General features: G+C 46.9%; 1 protein-coding gene across 3 annotated transcripts in view; it reads right to left on the minus strand.

The window, feature by feature from the left end:
• Window positions 1-211: 211 nt before the first annotated feature.
• The window catches only part of CNNM2 (cyclin and CBS domain divalent metal cation transport mediator 2), a 119,572-nt gene continuing 105,489 nt past the window's right edge, over window positions 212-14,294 (minus strand). For 2 of the 3 annotated variants that reach the window (XM_050334891.1, XM_050334884.1), the window contains 2 exons: window positions 10,699-10,883; window positions 212-8,495 (listed from right to left, as the gene is read on the minus strand). In XM_050334891.1, the coding sequence (XP_050190848.1) occupies window positions 8,286-8,495; window positions 10,699-10,883 (395 nt within the window). In that variant the 3' untranslated portion in view covers window positions 212-8,285. Of the gene's footprint in view, window positions 8,496-10,606; window positions 10,884-14,294 lie in introns of all 3 variants that reach the window. The other variant, XM_050334902.1, reaches the window with a different exon arrangement.

Genomic DNA, 14,294 nt, shown 5'->3' on the forward strand with positions numbered 1-14,294 from the left:
CAGCATAAGGGGAGCAGGCTGCAACACCCAGTGCAGGGGGATGGACTGACTCACTCCACCAGCAGCTGCCGTCCCACGGAGTCGCCATCGTCACCAGCCACGTCCCTCAGTGGCGAGCCCCGGTCACACACTGCCTGGCAGGAACAGGCGCTATGGACACGCGACAGCAGCTACGCTTACAGACAAACAAACATCATCTGTGGAGAGCAGGTTGTGAATAAGGGGTTTTTATTACTGGAAGAAAAAGACCCTCACCCTTGAGGGAACTTCAGAAAGAGGAATTCAGCTTCTTGCCATTGCCACCAGCTTCCCAGCCAGCCCCTGATCAGCAACACCCCCAGCACATCCCTCCCTGGCTTGAGGACTCATGAGCCCAGACCCAGCAAAGCGAAGAGCAACACCTGGCTCTAAGAGACCAGGATCCAGCCTCTCTGTGGCTCTTGGCAGCTGAAGTGGAGAGTAAAGACTGTTGATGAGCCAGCAGCAGATCTGGGTCCGGGATCACCATCAGCCCCACCACCCGCATGCCAAAATCCATTCCTTGGAAATGAGGGGGAGCATGGAGGAGGGAAAAATGCATAAACTGGAATGTTCAACAGAAAAAAAAAAAATCATCATTTATCTAAAAAGAATAGAAATAAACAAAATGCTTTTAAACAAAATCACAAAATATACAAATAAATCTGGTACAAAATAAATAGGAAAGATTGGAAATCTACAACAAAATTGGAATAATTATAAAATTAATTCGTATGACAATCAGTATATGAAACGTATACACTTCATTCAGGATTTCAGTTGTGCTTATTCAGGTTTATGTACACACATGGAAATACTGTAGTCAGAATACTACAATCCTGGAAACCCGAAGTCATGTACAATATGATACAATTCGCAAAGACCACGTACGATGGCAAGTAAGACACAGGGAAGAGCCGGCTGGAGTGGCTGAGCGGGATTAGACAGCCACAAAAATGCTCTGTGGAGGGAGAGCCACCACGCTCCTGAACAGAGGGACCAAGGCCTGCAGCGGCCGGGACAGGGCTCGGGGCAGTCAGGAAGGACCCGACTGCAGGAGAAAAGTTTGGTGGGAGCCCTCCGGCTGCCAAGCACCAGCCAGTCATGGCTCCCAGGAATGCTTCTCAAGTATTTGGAGTTTCAGATTACACGTTTGGCATCTGGGCGCCCGCCCAGTGATTCAGGTATGGCTCTGCTCGAAAAAAAATATGCCAAGAACTCTGAGGTCCCTCAGCAGGGCCTGACCCTGAACCGCACGTAAAGCCACCCTTGTACTCAGGAGAACACGGATCAAATGGGACCAGAGCACTGCTGCTGGGGTCCTGGTGGGTGTCCACTCTCCAAATTCCATGGGGTCTCCAAGGAAGGCAGAGTCCCTTGAGCAGCATCTCCTACCCTTAGTGTGAGAAATGAAGACAGGCTGGCTGCAGCATTGCCCGTTCCCGACTGCTGGACCTCCTCCTCGCCTTCCTGAACACTCAACTAAACCTCAGCGAGAAGAGCAGAGGAACGGCCAAGGCCGATGCAAGTGCAGCCATCGCAGAAGCCACACTGATGAATCCAAACCAGCACAATGCAGAAGGACAGAGCACGTACCCTGGGTAAAAACCTGCCGGCCAAAACAGCCCAGCCCAGCCTGCTGGGACTTGAGACTTTAAAGCAGGGATGACACTAGAGCTGATCTAGGCCCAGCCAGTCTGTCACTTCTGAGAACAGAGGAGCTCACCCGGAGCCCCTCACCCTCCCAGAACGATCTTTGGGCGAATCCAGAAGACATGCATTCAGTATTGGCACTTCCAACTAAAGGCCTATGATCCAGGCATCCGACACCTACTAATTTCTCACTTGGATTTGGAAGGATTTGGAACAACAGTGATGCCCAGAGGATAAAGCACCGCCTCCTATTATAAAGCTATGTGATCAGCAAACAGTTGAGATGGGATGCCAGACTGCTTCGCCAAGCACCAAATGCTGGGGCAAGTGCTTTCTCCCCAACAAACCCTGCAACCAACTGACTACCACGCTGCTTCCCAGAGGAAAAGACAACAGAGACATGAAATCCACCTCTGGAGCATCAGAGCCACCTGCAGCCTGTCCACGTTTCAGGCTCATGACAGCTGACAAACCTCCAGCCGGGCTCTATGACAGGCCACTTCTGTAAAGCCTCTAAACATCTTCTGCTGGGGGGGATTAAACACCAAGCACTTCCTTAGCCAGAAATCTGCACTGGAGGGGCAAGAGCAGCCAGGGCACCATCCTCTGCAGGATCCCAGTGATCAGCCCTGCTCAGAGGAAAACAGGGCCCAAAGGCAAAACCTGAGAGGAGAATGCTGTTTGTCAGCTGGAGACAGAAGATCAGCAGCTTTGAGTACCGTATTTCCAAGGTGAAAAACTGCTACAGAGCCTGATCTCAGGACAAGAAGAAGAAAATGTCACTTTGACTGAATTCAGTGCTACCAACCTGTGAAAAAACTCCATCTCCCAACTGTACCGTGCCACAGGCCAGCAACCCCTCCCCATCCCTGCAGCTCAGGGAAGGGCACTGGGATAACCTGGCATCCCAGGCTTTCTCCTAGGGAACACCTTTGCCTTCCCAGGTTCAGCTTCTAATGGAACTGCAAATACACACAACCAGATGGAAAAGCTCAACTGTACCGCCTTAGACCCACAACAGCATCCCCTCGCCTGGACACAGCCTCAAGGATGCAGCCATGGAGACTAAACACAGAGCAACACAACCCAGTGTGAAGCCTGGCACAAGGACAAAGGCAAGACACAGAGCAGGGGGCTCTGCAGGAACCCACAGATGTCCAACATCCTCACATGGAAGTGAGGCCAATATCACCACAGAGAGCATACCAACAAGAGACCTGCAACTGATGGACCAGGTATAACAGCAGCACAGGGATGAGGGCAGCTTCCCAGCCCAGCCTGTGGGGCAGAGCCTGTCCTCTCCACTGGCCAAGTCAGAATGAAGGCTGCTCTCCCCTCTGTGCCATGAAGGTGCCCGATCATGTTAGTTAAGCTCATAATTTCACCCTTGGGCCAAACCAATCCTCATTATCCAAGGGCCAGGTACTTGTTTTGGTCCATGTAGAACCGCAGTGCAGGGCCAGGCAGTGGGGTGGGCAGCATTCCCAAGGCAGCACCACACTGAGCCGTTCTCCACATGCTGGTTTCCTGCCTTGTGCCAGCTCCACACAGTGTCAGTGTGGGCACCCCTCAATGCTGGGCAGTCAGTCCCCTTTGGGATGAAGCCTCAAGTTAGCATCATGACAAGAGGTACTCTACAGCATCCTTTCCCACCCCCAGCCCCAGTTTTCTACTGGTAATTTAGAGACTGGATAACTTGACAACTGGTACACAGGTACTAGTTTTAAAACCACAGTCGTGTGTATTAGATATCGTATAAAATATGGTACATCTTTCACGTGGGAATGATTTCTATAGAGAGTGTAATTCTGCACAAGGAAGATGCATGTTCCAAGGGGTCCTGGAGAACGCAGCTGTGTTCTCCATCGTGTAGGATACTTACACAGGATGCTTGTGAGGAGACAGGGCTGCTCTTTGCCATCCTCACCCCCACACCCCTTGGCTGAGCTCTGCAGAGATCACAGGAAGCACCACCACTGCCCAAGCAGCCCCTCACACAAAGCTACCTCTTTGGTTTTCTTTGAGCTGATTTGAGCCAGAGCCTGACACCACCAGTGCCAAATCTCATCCTCATCTGAGCTGGGCCCTGAAGGCTGAGAAGCAGCAATGGGTGACATCCATGGGCCATCAGGGCAACTGGCCCTGCTCCCCCTGAGCTTTCTCCTGGTCTGAGGTGAGTGCAAAGGGCCATATCCTGAGACTCCTACTCTTGCCAGCTCCACCCATGCAAAAAGGCACTTAAAGAAAAGAAGAAGAAAAAAAAAAAGGACAAGAAAGCCCTCTGCAGTGAGGAAAAGGGGAGTAAGTCCAGGAGAAGAGGGCAAGAACAGACCAGTGAGCACAATGTGAATGAATGGCTGACCTCTCTTCCAATGGGGCCTGAGAACTGCACCCCTTGAGCAGCCAGCTCCAGCTGCCCTGCTCATCAGGTCTCAGCATCATCCCATTCCTGCCCAGACCAGAACAGGAGCTTGTGGGGGCAAAAACTGCATGAGAGGGAATAACACACAACTACAGGTTGGGAGCAGAAGCGGAGAGCAGGAGAAGGACCTACCCTGTGGAATTTGCTCTGCTGGTGCATCTGGATGGGGGAAGCACCTTGTCCTGCCATGCCAGCCTCAGGGCCCCTGCCCACCAGCCAGCCCGGACACCCTGCCAGCATCCCTCGTCCCACTGTGGGATAACCCATCCAGAGCTCCTCCAGAGAAGCAACCTTCAACTGCACAGGGATTTCAGGAAATGGGCAAGCTGGGAATAAACAACAAGCGCTTTGTAAACTCTGGAGGGTCTGAGCTTGCGGTCCACAGAGCAGCCGAGGCTGGTTTGCTAAGCCCACCCTGAGCCCCTCTCCTCTCAGAACTAGTGTGCTTCATATGATCTCCACATCACCAGAGTCAGTCTCATTCGGAGAAAAATTCTCACTGGAAAGCAAGAACATTCCTTCACTCTTTACAAAGATTTGGCAATACACAGAATTAAAAAAAAAATCATAGTTACAACAGATTCAGGTTCATTTCGTTTAAAGGAAATTCAACCAACAGGAGTGTAAAAGTTATAATTCACAGTTGTGCATTTAAGATATTAGTGTTGAAAACCTCACTTCAAAGAACTCTTGTGCAAAATTGTATTGACAGTAGAAACCATGGCTAGATGCCCTCCCAGTCTCCCCTGACTGACAGGCCATTGTCCGCCCTGCTGCCTGCACCCAGAGGCAGATGGACGAGGGGAACAAAGGCAGCAGCAGGAGTTGACACGGGAAGATGCAGTATCCTTTCTACAAGTCAAAGCCTGGCCAAGGTCTGAGGTCAAGTCCAACGATTCCCAAAGCCACCAGCTGGTGCCCTGCGCTGCGGTGACGACCGACTGGCCACGTGTCCCTTATGGCACTGTGGCACAGCGTCCGGCATCTGAGCCCCCCCAGATGCAGGCAGGCAGCCAGCGAGGCAGAGAAAGTGGATCTGCTCGGGCAGGACACCCCCTGCAAGGGCACAGACTCAGATGCCGTGGCATCTCCGGTGCGGTCAGGAGAGCCAAGCCCTGGCATTGGCAAACGCTGTCCAGAGGCTCAGAAGGGATCCTGAGCAGGGCACTGGGCTCCTCTGCTTGTGATGGTGCCCACCAAGAGGGTCGGGAACCCCTTGCATTTGTTAAACAGTAAAACTGTAAATACCCTGAGAACAGGGAGACTGGATTTCTTCCCCTCCAAGGAGAGGACCATGCTTTATTCTTCAAGCTAATTAGCAGTAGCAGCTCCTAACCCCTCTGGGTCAGGTACATATTTTCCATATGAAACATCTATGATCAACTATTTTTATGGAAATTAAGTGAAATTATTTCACTTTCCATTACTGGATCTGTACAAATGATGAAAAACAGACATGCAAAAAATTGCCTGCAAATTTTGGAACAGTGCAGCATGGGCAGAAGCAGGAGGTATTTGCTTTGGGATCACATGGCTTTGGTTGGAAAAACTGGCGCTTTTTTTTCCTTTTTTATCTTTTTTTTTTCCTTTTTTTTTTTTTTTCTTTCTTTTTTTAAAAAGGGAAACAGACACTGAAACAAATCCATAACCTGCCATAAGAAGCAGAAGTCAGATCCAGGGAGCAACCTCATCCCGGAGAGAGCTGCCTTGACTTGAGCCTTCCCTCCTCTGGCAGGTTTGACAAAACGGATACTGCATCTCAAGTTCACCACTGAGTCAAACACTTCTGACAAACTTTTACATTCACAACACTAGATAAAAACTGGCAAGGTGAGTCCCTCACCAAGGACAGACGCTGTAACATCTCGACATTTTGCTCTGTGAGAAAGGTGCAATATTGGCAGCTCTCTGGGAACCACAGGACTCAGGTCAGCCCATGCTGATGCTGAGCCGTGTGCTCTCAGCGGTGGCGGGCTGGTGCACATCAGAGCAAGGATGGAGGCTAAGGAAACACTTTCAGATAGGACTCAAAAAAAGTTAATAAAAAGCTAAATGTGAGAGCAAGGTTTTGGGGGGCCTGTTTTCCTCCTCACTGGGTGCACAAGTTTGGTACCATGCAATTTCTGTGCTCCTTAGTGGGGACTTCATCCTCATGGGTGGCTCCAAGGAAGAAGTGAACCCTTGCCATCGGGAAGGACAGCAAAAATTAGGGCTGCTTTCTGAAGCTGAAAGAGAGAGGAGGAGGGACACAGGCAGACCCAATTGGCTCTGATACCAGGCACTCCAATTTCCTGTGGGGAGATCCTGCAACAGAATATTGCACCTTTCCAGCCACACAGAAGGACCGCGGGAACTTGCAGCAAGTGCCTTCCCCTGCCCGTGAGCAAGAGAGACAGGGCAGGTGTGCAGGCACAGAGAGCTCTGGCAGTTGCATTTGGGGCTGGGGGCTTCTTTGGGTTATGTCCAAAGAGATTATTCAGGTGTAAAGAAAGGAAGGGAAATGCTACATAGGCAGGGGCCATGGCAGGGTCTTGAAACAGGGAAACTGCAATGCCCAATTTATTAACCCAGATACGGAGGACAATGTTCACATTTTGTTTGAGACAGCACTGGAAGGGGAGAGAATTGGGGGGATAACTTTCTTTGTTTTTTATTTGACGACTTAGGACTCCATCTGTGGGAGTGGGGAACAGGTGATATACAACTGCCATGGGGTGCCTCTTGCTAGCACCCAGTCTGCATCCAGATTTTTGGTGTTAAGGAAGTGGTTTCTGCTGCCCAAGGCAGGATGCCCTGCACCAGTGGCAGCTGGGTGTGAGGCTCTCTGCTCTGCTACCATGGTAATCCCTAAAATGGGTGTTAAAAGGGACAAGAGAGAAGGAAATGCACTAGATCCACTCAAAGGAAGGAATGTGGCTGGAAACAGCCTGGAAACGAACCTCTCCAAATCCCTGAAGTGCAATACACTCGCGTCTAGAAAGCTTTGTCAGTTCTTGGAGAGGAGAGGATGGTTGTGACTCCTCAGCAGAGCCCATTGTTGCACTGGCAGAGGTATACTGTCACCTGGGGCATGTACTTTTGGTCTAATTGTAGCAGCATCTTTCACGTTAATATTAGATTAAAGGGGGCACAGGGACTGACATTCTGATATTCATCTATTGCTCCAACTCAGCACATTCTCTGTGATGTAGCAAAGGCTGCACATCTGCTCTGGCCCAGGTAATGGTGTGCAGAGCACTATGGCATGGGAGTGCTTAAAGCCTTGTCGTTTCAGGGTGCACACATTACTTCACCACACAACTGTCAGAAACATCAGTGAAAAATCACCCAATTACTTCACTATGGAAAATTATGCCCAGCTTTCATTTCACAAGACTGTAGTTTTGCTACTTAATTTCTTTTCCCCAGTATCACCTTCAACATAGACAAAGGTTTTGGAGGTTACAAAACTGTAAGTGTAACAATGCTTTTGCCTGTTTTACAAAGAAACCTTCTGAAATTTGAAAGGTCATCAAATACCAAAGTAACCACTCCTTCCCTGAAACTTAACTGGAAGAATGGAATAATCCTCATGCCTTGGCCCTCCAGGTGGCTGAAACCAGAGGTTCCTTGAAGCTCACTCATTCTTAAGACACAAATAACATACAAGTACCAGTTACTAACTTTTTCAACAGGGCAACAAAAAGGACCAGAGAGGGGTGAGAAGAGGCCTAAGGACATTGGAGCCAATTCACAAAACCATGATAGAGCCCATTTCAGGTTCGTGAAGGACAGAAACAATTTAAAACTCTGCAAAATACTTTTTAAAAACATGACCTCTCTTGAAAAAATAACTGGAGGAGCTTTTAAACTTCTCCATATGTGTTTGAGGAGGAAAAACCCAAAAAGGATCAAAAATACAGATAAAAAATAAACGTAATTCTACTTTGCAAGAAGAATTTTCATCGTTCTCAAGGGTGGCTCACCATTCCCAAATTACTTTTGGGGCTTTAGTCTCTCTTTGCTCCTGTCTTCCCGTTTCTTCCTCTTCTGCTCCCAGAACGGACGCAAAAGTCTTTGGTCTCAGAACACTGGATGCAGCACAGTGTTGCAAGCACATACTAATGGTGTTCACACTCGGGGAGGAGGCAGGAAGGAGCGAGGGCTGGTCCTGCTGAGGAGAAGGGATGGGTGGGTTGTGGGGAGTCAGCTCCTAGATGGCTCCTTCACTGTGCATACTGTGGTTGGGCTTGTTGTGAGTCACACAGTTCTGCTCGTTCAGCAGGTTTGCTGTCTCGTCCGGCAAACCATCATGCAGCTCCGTAAGAGTCAGTTCGATTTTAGTGTTTTCACTGTCCGAGGACTGAGGTGTTTTGTCCATCCGGGATGCCATCAGGGCATTTTGGTACTGCTGTCTTGAGATCTGCTCCAAGAACAGGGAAGGAACAAGAACAACAAAAAAAAGTCAGTCATGCTTTTGTGCCTCCTGTGGGACACAGTGAGAAAATAAAGTGCCCTCCCTTTCCAGATGATCACACTTCAACCCCTCTTTACCTGTTTCTATAAAACATCCCTGCGCTTTGCAAGCCTAGAGTATCCCAGCTCAACACCACAGCATGGTGACAATTCCAGGGAGGGTGGAAGCACAGTGCTGTGCGATCCCCATGCTGTTCAAAGGCAGGGATTTATGCTCCTATGCAGAGATTTTTAAATCAGACCTCCATTTCCCTCCAATCATGCACACTTTTAGGACCAGAACCAGAGATCAGCAAAGTCTTTCTCCCAACTTCAGTGAGCTCCTGGTGAGGGTCTAAGTGTCCCTATAGAGCCCAACCAGCTCTATAGTACAAGTAGAGCATACAGGCATTACTGTGCTCGTCTAGGCCAGCAAACACAGCAGGAGCTACAGCCTCGTATTATAAGGATATTCAATTCTAGAAAAGACTGGGGTCTCCATAGAGATGAGTCCAAATTAGCAGCCTATGAAGTCTTCCACTGGTCTCTGCAAGAGCTGGCTGCACTCAGCAGAACAGTCATGACAGGAGCTGGCCTAGAGTGCAGAGTGTCATTGCCCATGATGCCCCAGAGGCAAGGAAGTCCACAGCCCTGTACATCTGCATGTGGTGGTGGAGGGGAGAATTCCTCCTGGAGCCACAAGCAATCAGCCCAGTGAACTCCTTCGGATCAACCTTCCCAGCCAGGACAAACAGTGGGATGCACGTGCACTGGCAGCCCTGTGTTGCCACAACAGCAGTAGGTTATCTTGGCAGGCAGGAAGGTGGAAGAGGTGAAACAAGACTTTTAGAAAACCCCAAGTTTCAGTAGCAACACAAGAGAGGGACTGTAAATGGAGAGAGTCAGATGGACCAGGTCACAAATCCAAAAGCAAAATCCCAACATGCACGAGCAGATCACGACCCTGGTTTTACAAGGCATTAACTGAATGAATGACCACATGGCACAGTGAAAACACTAATGTTGAGTACTCTGACCTATGTGTAAAGCAGAGTGATGCAAGAAGAGGTGTGCAAGTCTGACTGCAGAGATACCAGGACAGTTTAGCATTCATTAGCCTCAGTATGAACACAGTGAGATTTGGAAGTACTCCACATTGACCAGCATAGGATGAGCAGTTAGCTGCTCTGTACAGCAGATTAGTCATTGAAATTGTAGTGAGAATCACTTGCTCAGTACTAAACATCTACTGATCTAATCCTTGAAGGACTGAACCACTTGTATCTCAAATGTCTGACAGTAAGACTTTACTCTCCTTTTAAAATTTGGCTATGGAACAATCAATTTAGCATTGTAGTATGCCTACCCTATTCCACATTCTCAACATTGAATTAAATCTGACAGAAGTTGAGTTCACAAATCATTTGATGACTGTGAACATGCACTTAATTTAAGAAAAGCATCGAAGTCAACTTCTGGTTATGGGATGTCAGCTTCCCTGGACTTCCAGAGGGGCTGGAATTGCTGCCAGCATTAGCTGGTTCTCAGCTCAGCTAGATTTCCTATCCCACAGGACTCGCACACATTTCAGCGTGGGATGCACCATGCTGAGGGACAGAGCTGTAATCATGCAGCAACTCACTGGTAGTATGAGACATGAGCCTAACACATGTGAAGTTAAGATAAAGAGAAATATCCAAGACTTCTCCAAGCAGAAGAAGGATGGCAAGTCGGAAAGTAAGATCAAGAACCCCAAACTGAAACCAAAACCAGAAGTGAATAAAAACTGCAACCAGTGGTAAGTGTCTCATCCTTTAGAAAAGGACACTGTCTGATAATGAAGGGTCTCCATTTCGGATGGCTCCAAAAGCTTCACAAGGATATGTCCAACTAAAAGCAGAGAGGTTATTTTCTATAATCTTTCCTTGAAGGACCTGAAATCCAGAAAATTACATGACCAATCTACTTACAAGCCCAAATGAGAAGAATAGTGAAGACAAATCACTGGACAGCAGATACTGGAAAAAAGTCGTTTAAAGTGATTTTTAAATGGCTGCTTTCATAATGCTGTTTACTCACAGAGCAATTTAGAGGGAATTCCCTTCCCCAGGCTCTCCATCCTACCAGCCAAGCCCGACTTTCCAGCAGGTTCTTTCTGGCTTTTTTCCTACCTTGACAAACTGAATGTCTGTGAGTGCTTTCACTGAGTAATCCGGGACATACACTTGGAGGAAGGATGCGTTCAGCTGGTTGTTGCTGCTCCCTAACGTCGGTGTCACTGCGTCGATGCGATCACCTCGGTTTAAAGAGTCTGAGTGATTCAAGCCACAGGGCCGAGGCGGAGACTTGTTCTCAGCTAAGAAACAGGCAAGAGCGAGAGATTTCTTAAATCAAGGAGAAAAAGTCACCAGTTTAAAGTCACCAGTTTCAAAGGGACATAAAAAAACGTGATGCAGCACAAATAAACTGCAAAGGCTTAATCCACTCGTAACTAGACATGTGGCTAAACAACCAAATCACCCTGAAAGGACATTTCCAGTCCAGAGCTGGTAGCCAGCATCACTGAGTATGCCCTAAACAAACCTGGACTTGTTTATGCTGCAACAGACACGTCCTGAGAACACAGTGCTTCAGCTGATGAGCAGAAACCACCAGAGAGAAGTAACTTCCCAAGGCTCCCTTACAGAAGCTCTTGATAGTCAGAGAACGCTTACAAGATTTTTTTTCTCCTTAATGATTTATAATCATTGCTCCATACCGGAGCTTTCATCCACAGTCAGTCCCAGGTAAGCCTTTACCCCCATCTATTCCACCTGGTATCTACATATGCAGTTGTTCCCTAAGCTAGAGCAGACATTTTCAGTAACAGTGACAGAGTCCTCAGTGGGCCAGAGCGCAGTCCATGTGATGATTACTTCCACATTTCCTCTAGTACCTCCCAGGGCATGAAGGGCCAAAACCTCAATGAAAGACAGCAAGCTCCATGTGGTACATGCCAACCAGTCCATGCCCCAGAGAAAAATCTGTGTCCAGAAAGGAGTAAACTGCAGACATTGCTTCAGGCACTGCAAGGTTTCATTTGAAGACCTCACAGCTGTCCCTTGCAAGTGTGATTGGACACAGCCTATGTAAAGCAAATGTGCTTTCAGGACACCACATTCTGCATCTGTGGCTTCCACCCACACTGTGACACAGAAGACAGAAGGGCAGAAATACATCCCAAGACAGATCCCAAGCCCTCCTGCATAAGGGCTTTTCCCTGGGTGCACACACAGTACACAGTGATCCAAGAACTGTCTTCGAGACCAGTGAATTTTTGGAACCCATTGCAGTTAAAACACATTCAGCCAGCCAAAACTGAGACTTGATGTTAACCATGCTACTCACCTCATGACCCCCATTCTCAAGCTGAAAGATCATTTTCATATAATCATAAGATACAAAGTCTCTATGAGCAAATCAACAGTATCCTTGGGAGCTTTTCAAATTCTTAAGACTTTTATATATATTCTTATTTCTTGAAAAAAAAGATCCCTTAAATTTAATCCTACCTCTGCCACTGAATTACTAGGAATATAGTATCTCCTTGTCCAAATGACACAGCCTGTTCCACATCTCTGCATTCAGCCTTTCCTAAACCTAAGATGCATGGTAGAATTGCGCTGCTTTGTATTTCCGACTTATAATCCCTCTGATGTTGTCTTTCTTTCAATTTTACAAAAGGGAACAAAAAAATACAGGTTCTGACAACTTGACAATTTTTCCACTGTTTCTGCACCATGGGATTAGTGCAGATCCCTATGGCAACACCAAGGACGGGCTTAGGGGGAAGCACTCAGAGCCCTGCTAGGTTCTCCTCTGTGCCAACTAGAAAGACACAGCAGGCTGCAGTAACTGCTGCCAGGAGCCAAAACTCTACCTGCACACAGGACTTGATGCTGAAATTCCCACTGGAGAAAAAGGAACTGTGAAGGCTGAATGAATTTGTCCTCTTTCCCACCTGTATATACAAAATATGGCTGTGTGTGATAAGAACAGCACCACTGGTGCTTGGGATAAAGGTTTCCATCTGGAACAACTTTATGCTAGTGTGACTTGTATCTGCCTTTTTTTTTTAACCAGATTTTATGGTACATTATTAATAAAAAACAAAGCAGCACAGGGAGTAACATGACAAAGCACAGATAAGAAAAAGGGACAGGTGAAGCAAAAGGACATGAGGACAAAAAAGGACAAAAGCAAAAGGTTTGGTTTCTAAAAATCCGAGGGAACAGACATCACTTCTGGATCACATTCAAGACAGAGAGGGAAAAGAGAAAACAATGAAGAAGGAGAGATACAGAAAGGCAGAGAAAGAGTAGAAGACAGACAAACACCAGGCAGGTCCATGTTTGCAGAACTGTGCCTGCCAGGCCCCAACACCCAGATCTGGACAGAGCTTTTCTACCCAGGTTTTCCCAAACTCCTTACCTTCCTCTACAGGGGATAAAGGGCATGAGCCACAAGATGGACACCAAAACAACTGTTTTGTGAATCTGGGGTTAAACAATTTTTGGTTTTGGATTATTTTCAGCAGGACCTCACAGGAGGTCTGAGTTTCATCAAAACTGGTACCACATTGCCACAGTGACCAGGCTTAGCATATCAGTTCCTTACAGAGGAGATTCTTCCCATTATTATTTTCCCTTATTGATTTTTTGTAATTTTTTTTTAATTTAGTTGGGGGAAATCTATGAAAATATGGTTGGCATTTATACCGGAAACAACTTGCATGCGCAAAATATACACATATTTGTAGCAAAGAAAAGGAAAAATAAAAATAAAAAAAGAAGACCTGGCAAACAAAAGAACCAAGCTAAGAAAGATAATCAAAGTTGCCAAGCTTAAAAGAGAGTCATTGGCTACTTTAATTAAAGAAAGATTAAATTTCTCCCCCTTCTTTGAAGTTTAGCAGCAGGAAACTTTAACAGGGTAGGAAAGAAATCCCCTGCAAAGCAATAACCTGTAGTTTGTTTGGAATGTGCATGAGGCTAATTTAAGGACTGATGGTGAAATAAATTTTCACAATTTAAAAAACAGAGGCAGAAAATACAGGAAGCAGATGGTGAAAGTTGATGAAATGCATGATAAATGTATTTATCTTAGGAGATGTTTCACTTTATTATGCATATCATTATCTTGTTTGCTTTTAGGCCTAGGGAAAGACATTTCATCTGAAAAAGAAAACTTCAGAAGGAAGAAATATGCTCACTGTGGCCTAAACTATTTTAGGATTCTGCTCTTCCTATAGTCTTTCTTGATGGGTTTCCATTTTTCTCAACTACTTTGTGCATGCAGTATCTGCAAAGCTCAGTTCTTGACCCTTCCCAATTTCCAATCACTCAACCACATCTCAGAGCTCTTTTTGGCCCAATTTGTTCCCTCCTTGATCTCTGCTCCCCAAAGGGATTTCTGTGTCAGTCAACTTGGTGGTTCAGCAAGGAAAGGTCTTAAGCAAAACGGGAACCAGAAAATCCCACAGGAGGTCCCACAACCTTCTTGCACATTCCACTGCAAATCCATCCACTCAGTAGATCATTGTGCCAGTCCACAGCATTAACCTCACTAAGAGAAAGCTCAAAGCTTTTCAGGAATTGAAACAGCCAGACTGTATACAAACCATAAAATTTACCATAAGAGAATATAAGAATACTTTCATTAAATAAGTTTTCCTTTTATGGCAGTTTAAGCAGCAGACATTCTCCTCTGCCAAATGTGTTTTCTTCAG

The sequence above is a fragment of the Myiozetetes cayanensis genome, unplaced genomic scaffold, assembly GCF_022539395.1.
Source record: "Myiozetetes cayanensis isolate MyiCay16 unplaced genomic scaffold, myiCay2020 scf10, whole genome shotgun sequence".
NCBI classification, from domain to species: Eukaryota; Metazoa; Chordata; class Aves; order Passeriformes; family Tyrannidae; genus Myiozetetes; species Myiozetetes cayanensis.